The following is a 10,629-nucleotide window of genomic DNA, read 5'->3' on the forward strand; positions in this document are numbered from 1 at the left end:
CATATTATTCAAAGCATGGATAATGGAATCCCCATTAAAATATCAATGGAATTTTTAAAAGAAATAAAACAAAAAAATCATCAAATCTGTATGGAACCATAAAAGACCCTGCAGCCAAAGCAATCCTGAGAGAAAAGAACAAAACTGGAGATATAACGTCCCTTGACTTCATGTTATACTACAAAGTGACAATAATCAAAACAGGGAAGGACTTGCCCTGGGCCACCACACCTGCAAGGCGCATCTCAGGACTCTGCAGATCTATATCCTGCTTCACCATGGAAACCAGAAGCAGGCTCTGGGAGGCGAATGTTCCTCTTTCTGTGGGGCTGTTGACATGAGAGCCTGTGACCAGGAAGGCCTGCCTCCGAGGGCCACACCCTTTGTGTCTGTCTGTTCAGAGGACACTGTGGCCTCTTCCATTAGCTCAGCACGGTACAGAGAGAGGAGACACCATGACCCCCACCCTCACGGTCCTGTTCTGCCTCGGTGAGATTGGGGGGGGGGCAGCCCTGCTCTGTCAGGACCCCAGGACTCAGGGGGCTCATGGGGAGGAGGGTGCTGATCAGGGTTCAGAGCAAATCTCTCACAGGGACTCTCTTCCAGGCTGACTGTGGGCCTCAGGACCCCAGTGCAGGCAGGTGAGTCTCCCCAGGTGTCCCAGGTCCAGCTCCTCTCTGTGGAAGAGGGACCACACAACAGGCAGCCTGGGATGGAGAAGAGCAGAGAAGTTCTGGGCTGACAAATGGGAAACATCAGGGAAAGTCCTTGGCTGAGAGCTCTGAACTGAGGGTGGGGATGTCTTAAAACCCAGCTACTGGCTTCCTTCCAGGGACCCTCCCCAAACCCACTATCTGGGCTGATCCCCATTCTGGAAGCCCCGTGACCATCTGGTGTCAGGGGACCCCAAGGGCTAAGGAGTACCATCTAGAGAAAGAGAGAAGCCCACGACCATTGAAAAGACAGGAGCAACTGGAGCCAGGGGACAGAGCCAAGTTCTCCATTACATACATGACAGAGCGTGATGCCGGGAGATATGGCTGTCTCTACCGCAGCCCTGCTGGCTGGTCAGAGCACAGTGACTCCCTGGAGCTGGTGATGGTGACAGGTGAGAGTACACTCAGGGGTCCCAGCCTCAGGCTCTGCCCTCAGGAAGGAGGTCTGCTCTCAGGGTGTCTCACAGCTCAGCCCTGGGGAACCTGAAGGAAGTGTGAGCCCATTTAACATGCTATCTCCTCTTTTCCTAGGATCCTACAGCCTCTCAGCCCTGCCCAACTCTGTCGTGACTTCAGGAGGGAATGTGACTCTCCAGCGTGGCTCATGGTAGGGATTTGACAGGTTCATTCTGACTAAGGAAGGAGATCACAGGCTCTCTTGGACCTTGGACTCACAGCCACAGTTCAGTCCCAGGCCCTTTCCCTGTGGGCCCATGACCCCCAGCCACAGGAGGACGTTCAGATACTATGGCTGCTACATGGACAGATCCCACATGTGGTCATACCTTAGTGAGTTCCTGGTCTCAGGTAAGTCTCATTATTGTCTCATCCATGAATTGAGGCACCGGACACATATTGGCATCTTTGCTGAGAGGGGAGCCCTTGTGAGAGATGGCAGGTGGCAGGGGGGAACAGAGGCTCCTGGACCAGAGACACAGAGAGAGACAGTGAGGCCTGGACCAGGAGAGACAAAGGGGTTTATGGGAGGAGCCACTTCTGTAATTCACATCTGGCCTCCCCAGGTGAGTCTGGGAAGCCCTCCCTCCTGAGCCAGCAGGGCTCCATCGTGGCTTCTGTACAGAGCCTGACCCTCCAGTGTCGCTCTGATGTTGGCTATGACAGATTCGCTCTGCACGAGGAGGGGGGACGGGACCTCTCCCAGAGCTTTGTTCTGCAGCCCCAGACTGAGCCCTCTCAGGCCCACTTCCCCCTGGGCACTGTGAGCAGGTCTCACGGGGGCCGGTACAAACGCTACAGTGGATAAACCTGTCCTCTGAGTGGTCAGCCCCACGCAACTCCCTGGACATCCTGGTGGCAGGTGAAGAGCCAGTGGGTCCAGTCAGGGACCCAGACTCTGCACAGGCCCTGCTGGGGGACTCAGGTGGTGAGGCCAAAATGAGAGTGCAGGCCCCAGGGAGGGAGAAAGACAGAGAGGCAGGAGGTGTGAGGTGATAGGGGGAGACTCAAAGAAACAGACATAGAGAGGAGGGTCCTCAGAGAGAGGCCTGGTCACTCTCAGGGCAGAACAAGGTGAGCAGGCAGCGCTCACACTCTCTCCATCTCTCTAGGATGGCTGTCTGACACACCCTCCCCCTCAGTGCAGCCAGGCCCCAGGGTGGCCTCAGGAGTGAATGTGACCCTGGTGTGTCAGTCACAGAGCCAGAGGGATACTTTCCTTCTGTCCAAAGAGGGGGCAGCCAATCAGAGCACCAAGCTTGGCAGTACCAGGCAGTTCTCCATGAGTCCTGTGACCTCAGCACACGGGGGAACCTACAGGTGCTACAGCTCACACAGCTCCTCCCCCTTCCTGCTGTCACACCCCAGTGAGCCCCTGGAGCTCCTGGTCTCAGGTGAGGGCCCCTGACCCTGTCTGCTGAGCTGTCAGCTCAGGGTTCTATCCTGAGAACAATCATGGGCTGGAATGGAGTGGGGGCACACTAGGGCTGGTCACCCAGAAGACATTTGCACTTCAGAGACCCTTCCCAACGTCCCATGCACCCGGCCCCCTCACCTCAATCCTGAAAGTGCCAGGTGGGCAGTGGGAGGGTTTGAGTGGCCACAGTGCAGATGCAGAAGGAGTTTGAGTGAGGTGGGGTCTCCAGGGTCCATCCCAGATTCTTACCCTTTTCTGACCTCCTTCTCAGGAACCTCTGGGACCCCAGAACCCCACCCACAAGCCCCATATCCATAGCTGATAAACCCCTGGGTCCCCTCTGCTCAGAGGAAGCTAGAGCACCCCAGGGCAGTTCTGAGTCTCTCAGAGGACCAAATGCCCACCTGACACCTAAGATAGGCTTATGTCCCAGCGGAGGGATGCAGGGATTCCAGGAGATATTTCAGAGGGACCACAGGCCTCCAGGGACTCTGAGAATTCATCCCCCCTCCACCACAGAATCAGGCCTAAGAGGGGGAAGTGAGGCAGGTGACAGGTGGAGTGGTCATGGCAGAGGAAAATGTGGGGGCCCAGTCTCAGGAGGGAGAGCTGGACTCAACTGGGGAGAAGGCAGCATCAAACCCTCACCCTTCCTGATCCTTAGGAGGCTTTGAGGATTCTTCCCCTCTGCCCCACAGAGGCTTAAATAAGGGTCTCTGTGGGGAGGTTGTGGGTGCCTCCATGGGGAACAGGGCCTGAGCTATGAAGGGGTTTATATCCCTCAAGGGACAGTGACTTGGACACACATTCCCTGTCTGAGCCTCAGTGTCTCCAGGTTTAAAAGGAGAGAATCCTTCTCCAGAGTTTAGATTTCCTGTTGGTCCTGGTCTTGACCTCCTGGAAGAGGGCCTCACAGGGAAGCCCCCAGGACATGATGTTATGGGGCCTGTCCCCTCTGTCTCAGTGACGGTGATGCTGTATAGCAGGGGTGTCGAACTCAATCAGAGAAGGGGCCAAAATCTAAAATCCAGCCTAAATCGCGGGCCAAATGGTTTACTGAACAGTCATAAACTGACAATGTTAACCAGAAATGTGAATTTAAAATGAGTGGAACAATCTTTTCCTTAACAGTGCTGTTAACCAACTCACATGCTATCAAGCAAAACAGTAATATTGGTATCAAGCAAAACAGTAATATTGGAATGTACCTAAAATGCTCATTGTTTTGTTTTCTGGCTAGATGTCTGACACCGTTTTCCCCGGATCAATGAGTCAATGTTCGGTTTTATTTCTTGGGCTGTAGCAACCCGCAAAACAGCATGGAGGTTGTCATCGGTAATGCGTGATCTGTGCTTGTTTTTGTTCAGATTCATTATTGAAAACATCTGTTCACAAAGATAGGTGCTCTCAAACATGGATAGAATACGGGCAGCATGAAGTCGGAGCTCTGGCATTGAGTCAGGGGGCAGTAGAGGGTAGAAGTCCTCAATTTCAACATCCTGAAACCTTGATTTCAGGCCACTGTCAGACTGAAGCTCGATTATCTCCATCTGAAGGTGATGGGGCACATTGTTGACATCAACTGTAAAAGGATTGGCAAAGATGTCAAAGCCTGAGTGCTGTGTTCTAAAGTCAGAGAAGCGCCGCTCAAATTCACTTAGTAAACGGCTAACTTTGGTAGCCAGCCGACTGCAAGGAAAAGTACCAGAAACAGTGGTTGAGATACTCAAACAAACGGGAAAGTGGGCAAGATTGTCCTGTTCCAGTTGGGACTTCCATAGTTGAAGTTTACGCTGGAATGCTGTGATCATGTCAGACATCTTCGTGATGACTTGTTTACATCCCTGCAGCTTCAGATTCAGTTGGGCGAGATGCTCGCATATGTCACACATCATAGCAAAATCACATAGCCAGGCGGGATCCGACAGTTCAGGCAAGGGCCTTCCTTTACTTTCCATGAAAAGAGCAATTTGTTCTCTGAGCTCAAAAAATCTTTTGAGGACTGCGCTCTTGCTCAGCCATCTTACTTCTGTGTGGTATGGCACATCTCCATGCTCTGCACCCACCTCCTGTAAAAACTGCTGGAACTGGCGATGATTCAAGCCACGTGCCCGTATAAAGTTAATAGTTTTAATGACTGTGGTCATTATGTCATTCATGTCCAGAACTTTTCCACACATAGCCTCTTGGTGGATAATGCAATGATAAGTAATCAAGGGTGTGTGGCAGTGACTTTTTTGCATTCTTTCCTTCATTAGTCCAACCAAGCCTTTCTTTTCTCCGCACATTGAAGGTGCGCCATCGGTAGTTAGCCCCACCAACTTTTCCCAGGGTAATTTAAAATTATTTATAGATTTCTCCACAGCCTCAAATATATCTCTACCAGTCGTCGTCCCATGCATGGCAGCTACATCCAAAAGTTCCTCAGTGACAGAGAGGTCGGTCTTCGTAGCACGTATAAAGATGGACAGCTGCGCTGTATCAGTGTTGTCTGTGCTTTCATCGATAGCAAGTGAAAAAGCGAGATAACTGCATGCCTGTTCGGCCAGCTGTGATGATAGATTTCCTGAGAGTTCTTGAACTCTATCTGCAATGGTGTTTCTTGACAAACTGACATTTTGAAAACTCTGTATCTGGTCTGGGCATCCTTGCTCACACACTTTTAGTATGCATTGCTTCAAAAAGGCATCCTCTGAAAAACACCTTGAAGTACGGGCAATTTCTTCAGCCACTATAAAGCTTGCTTTCACTGCAGCATCATTTTTCGCTGTAGCCTTTGTAAACATTTGCTGCTGTGATTGTAGTTTGCCTTTTAGTTCTTTAACAATTTTATGCTTTTCTTCCAAAGTATATTTGCCATACTTAACATTATGTTTGGTGTCAAAATGACGACGTATATTGTACTCTTTCATCACCGACACTGTCTCATAACACAATATACACACTGGTTTGCCCTCTCTAAGCACAAACATGTATTCATTTTCCCATTTGTCATTAAATTGTCTGCCTTCACCGTCAACTTTTCTTTTCCTGGACATTTTGGGATCAATATTGGCAGTAAAAGATGTAGTTTATTGGAAATCTACGTTAGAAGGAAAAAGTTGAAAACTGCACAGGGATAGCTTGATTTGGCAGATGGAGTGGAGAAAAAAAAAGTCAGTCAATAAATGCCTGGCTGGGTACAGATAGCAGATTCTGTTGCGATTTTTATGCCTGTACTTTATGCCAGGAACTGGCAGCTTCTGCTGTGTATTTTTTATGCCCGCACACTCACTCTCTCCTCTGCTCTGCCACCCGCACAACCACATCGGATGCCGGACTATAGGTCACGCCTCCTGAATCTCGCTTGACTTGTTATCTATGCGCATGCGTAATAGATAGCAAGTACGGTGGCTGGCGAGGCGGCCGGCGAGATCACAAGCCTCCTATGTCACCGTGGGTCATTGTGATGGAACGCAGCAGAGTGCAGTGATGACAGCGCGGTGCGGGCCACATTGCAAGGCCTGGCGGGCCGGATTTGGCCCGCGGGCCTTGGTTTGACATGTGTGCTGTACAGGGAGGGACAGGCAGGACAATGGTCCGGGCACCCAGTCTTTCTCAGCTCAGGCTCAGCTCAGAGGAAGGAATAGGGTGGATCAGCCCTGGGTCAGCTCCTGGCTCTGCTGCTCCTGCTGTGGGGCTGGGCGGTCCCTTCTCTCCTCTGAGTGTTGAGTTCTTGTCTGCTCATCCCTGATCCCATCCTGCTCACAGGCTGCTGGGAGATGAGGTGACATAAGGGCCTCACAGAGCTCAGGAAGGCAGAGCCCCCAATCCAGCCTGACCTTCCCCAGAGAGCATCAGGGTCTGCAGGGTGGAGATGGAACTGAGAAAGACTCAGAGTCCACCCCTCACTCTGCCCCTCCTGTCCGTGCTGTGCTGGGGGCGGGTAATGAGAAAGGACCCTCAGCTCCAGGTGAGACGTGGGCAGGCGCCTGCAGAGGAGCCTGGAGTACAAAGCTGGTGTCCCCCTGGCAGGGGGAGGGGGGATAGCCTGAGGCCAGCACAGGGAACCCACAGTCCTGGCTTCCAGCTCCACCCCGTCCAGGCTGTGTGACCTGTAGCACTTGGTTAACCTCTCTGAGCCTCAGTGAAATGGGTGGTGGGGTCAGCAATCCCTGGTGCATGACTGATGTGAGGTGAGAGGAGATGAGTGACAGACCCCAGCATGCACCTCACATACAGTAGGTGCACATTCAATGGCATCACTGCCTCATTCATGATGTCACTCATGTCCAAGGTCCCGAATGGAACATGAACATTCTGATCAAAGTCTCGGTTCCTCTGTTCTTCTGCTCTCCCTTCTCCTCTTCCTCCTCCTCCATCCCTGATGTCAGACCAAAGGCAGGACATCAGGTGGGTAGGAAACGGGGTGACCTGGGTCACAGGATGGAGAGGGGCTCAGAGCATCTGCCACAGGAAACCAAATAGATGGAGAAGGTGAGTTGGGAAAAGGATTTCTCCAGAAGCTCAAATCAGAAAATGTAGAGAAAAAACACTCAATGTCAGCACAGATATATGTATCTAAGGTAATCTTCCATTATTGTCAATGCCATGAAATAGGAAACTTGCACACAGGGTACGTATGTTAAGGTAAGGTTCCCTCATTTTCAGTGGAATCACAGGGCTGGGCCTGGGGACAGGGTTTGTTTCTAACCTCCCAAGGTTGACACTGTCCCTCTTGACCAGCCCAGAGAGGGGCTTATGTCCAACCTCCTGCAGGGACCACACACCCAGAGCCCAAGGACAGAGGCCAGCAGATCAGGTAATTCCTGCCCCAAAGTCCCCAAACATCCACATCCTGTGGCCCAGCTCTGCCCCTAACTCTCCTGTCTTTCCCCCCCCCCACCCCCACCCCAGCTCCAGCCCAGCTGTGGACACCCAGGAAGAGCACCTCTGTGAGAGGAAGAGACAGCTGCCTGGGCGGGGGTGTCACAGGGTTTTTGGGAGATGATGGGGGAGGGATCAGATGGGAGGCTGCGGGGCCAAGGGTGAGAAGGACTGAGATGCACACTGCCTGACCTGGCTCTGCACCTCACCCTGGGTTAGTGGCCCATCTGGGAGCAGGCAGGGTCTGCAGCCTGTGATTTTGGGGATCTCCTAGGAGACACCCTCCTGTTTTGCCCCAGCAGATGCTGCCATGAAGGACCAGCCTTGGGAGAGCGTGGAGCTGGACCCTCAGGTGAGACCCCTTGCTCCTGTCCAGGCCACCTGTTTAATCCAGTGGACACTTCCCTGTCCCACCTCACCTGTGTCTCAGCAGCATCCACACTGACCTTCCCTCTGGGCCCCCAGGTCGTCCTGCTGTAACTCACTCCTGGTTTACCTGGAACCTCATGGCCCCACACACAGGGTCTTCTGCACTCCCCACATCCCCCGTCTCTCCTGCGGATCCAGCCAGAAACCCAGGTATATGCCCTTGACTGGAATCGAACCCAGGATCCTTCAGTCCGAAGGCTAATGCTCTATCCACTGAGCAAAATCAGCCAGGGCAATGGCAGAGATTTTGGGGCTGAATCAGCAAGTTAGAGCCAACTGTTTCTGGTTGACAAGAGGTTAACTTTATTTTTTTATTTTTTTTCTATTAATTCTCACACATGGAGATACATTTTTATTGATTTTGAGAGAGAGTGAGAGAGAGAGAGAGAGAGAGAGAGAGAGAGAGAGAGAGAAAATATACAAACATATTCTCAACCAAAAGTTAATAAAAGAATATTTTCTATAAATTTGACAGGATCCTTTTTCATTTTTTGCCCAAATGATTTTCCTCTGGCTTGTTCTGACACCATCTATGTTTTTCATGGGTGTCTTGCTATTAATCCAGATCTGAAATATCATTGCTGACATGTACACATAAGGAACTGTTTGACTTTGAAATTGGGTCTCAAAAGAACTATTGGCCCAGAAAGAAACTTACTACAGACTGATTCATATGCTTTCAGCATAATGATTATTGCTTGTCTCATTTTTTATTTTTATAAGTATATTTTCAGTAGGACATGATCTCACTCATCTAGGAGAAATAGTGAACAACAGACTGATGAACAAGAACAGACCCAGAGATAAGGAGCCATGGGTCAGACTGTTGGACCTCAAAGGAAGGGTGTGGATAAAAGGGAGAGATCAACCAAAGGACTTATGTGCATACATATGAGCCTAACCAGTGGTCAAGGACAATAGGGGTGTGGGGGCTTGAGTGGGAAGGGGTGGGAATTGGAATGGGGGGTTGAGGACAAATATGTAATACCTTAATATATATATATATATATATATATATATATATATATATATATATGAACTTATATACTTATATGCATAGCCCATGGATACAGGCAAAGTGAAGACCGGGGAGAGTAGTTAGGGGCTTGGAGGAGGGGATAGAGGAGGAGAAAATTGGATATATCTGTAATACTACCAACAATAAAAAATATAATTTAAAAATTAAAAAAAATAAAAATATCATATTTCCATCCTTAAAAAATATTTTTAAAATATCTGTCATTTAACTGCTTTCAGCATTTATAGTTAATGTGATTATCAGCATGTTGTTGTTAGGTGTCCCATATTATTCATTGTTTCTGCATGTCACCCCTGTTATTTGCTCTTCTGTTTTTCCCTTACTGTTCCTCTTTTTAGTTTTTTTTTAGGTTTTTTGTTTTGTTTGTTTGTTTGCTCTTTTTTCTAGTATTCCATTCTAATGTATTTACTGGTATTCTAATTATAACTCTATGCATGATGTTTTTTGAACGGGCTGTGGTATTACAATATAGACACCCAATTTCACAAATTCTACACAGAGTTCACATTTTACTTCTTCAAGTAAAATACAAAAGCTTTACAGCCATGTAGGTCCTTCTACCCTCACCATTTTATGCTATAGTTGTGACACGTATTACTTCTACATACATTACACACCCCACCAGACTTATTATTTGCTTTCGGCAACTATGCATATTTTTTTAAACATTAGAAGAGAAAAATATGTTATGACGTTTACTTAGCTATTTATTTATTAGGGATGTCGAACTCAATCAGAGAAGGGGCCAAAATCTAAAATCCAGCCTAAATCACGGGCCAAATGGTTTACTGAACAGTCATAAACTGTCATTGTGATGGAAACGCAGCGGAGTGCAGTGATGACAGCGCGGTGCGGGCCACATTGCAAGGCCTGGCGGGACGGATTTGGCCCGCGGGCCTTGTGTTTGACACATGTGATTTAGATAGTTTTGTTCTCTGTTTATTCTTGAATTTCCAAGTGTCCCTCTAGGATATTTTCCTTTCTGCCAGAATAACTTATCACTGCTTTTAAGCACATCTGCTGGCAATAAATTTGCTCAGTGTTCCTTCCTCTGAGAATATTTTGCATCCATTCCTGAAGAATACATCCAGAGGAATTCCAGGTTGGCTCTTCTCATTTCCCAGGACTTTAAAAATTATTTCACTCATCTAGGGGAAATGGTGAACAACAAGACTGATGAACAAGAACAGACTCAGAGATAAGGAGCCATGGGTCAGACCATTGGACCTCAAAGGGAGGGTGGGGATAAAAAGGAGAGATCAGCCAAAGGAGTTATGTGCATACATATATGCCTAACCAGTGATCAAGGACAATAGGGGGGTAGGGCATGAGTGGGGAGGGGTGGGGGATTGGAATGGGGGGTTGAGGACAAATATGTGATACCTTAATCAATAAAGAAATTTAAAAAAATATTCCAACCACAATGGTTTCTGATAAGAAATCTGTAATCACTCCAATCATCTTTCTTCTGTATGATATGTGCCTTTTTTCTCTGGACCTTTGCAATATATTTCTACTAGCTTGACAGTTTGATCATGACCAATGTCGCCATGGACATGAAGATATATAACTGGGTTCCTTAAACATGTAAATGTATGACTTTCAGCAAATTTGTGAAATAGCTGATTATTTCCTCAAACCCGTTTTTTCTTCATTGACATCATTGTCCTTTGCTGGGAGATCAATAACATAAATTGTGGCAGGTC

At 48.7% G+C, this 10,629-nt stretch overlaps 1 protein-coding gene across 1 annotated transcript in view; it reads left to right on the plus strand.

The window, feature by feature from the left end:
* The first annotated feature begins 344 nt into the window (after positions 1-344).
* The window catches only part of LOC118723639 (leukocyte immunoglobulin-like receptor subfamily A member 6), a 53,509-nt gene continuing 43,224 nt past the window's right edge, over positions 345-10,629 (plus strand). Inside the window, 7 exon segments of the mRNA XM_045584202.1 lie at positions 345-489; positions 606-641; positions 833-1,108; positions 1,248-1,523; positions 1,739-1,975; positions 1,978-2,034; positions 2,285-2,566. Of these exon segments, the coding sequence (XP_045440158.1) occupies positions 456-489; positions 606-641; positions 833-1,108; positions 1,248-1,523; positions 1,739-1,975; positions 1,978-2,034; positions 2,285-2,566 (1,198 nt within the window). The 5' untranslated portion in view covers positions 345-455.

The sequence above is a fragment of the Pipistrellus kuhlii genome, unplaced genomic scaffold (genome assembly GCF_014108245.1).
Source record: "Pipistrellus kuhlii isolate mPipKuh1 unplaced genomic scaffold, mPipKuh1.p scaffold_m20_p_2, whole genome shotgun sequence".
Lineage (NCBI taxonomy): Eukaryota > Metazoa > Chordata > Mammalia > Chiroptera > Vespertilionidae > Pipistrellus > Pipistrellus kuhlii.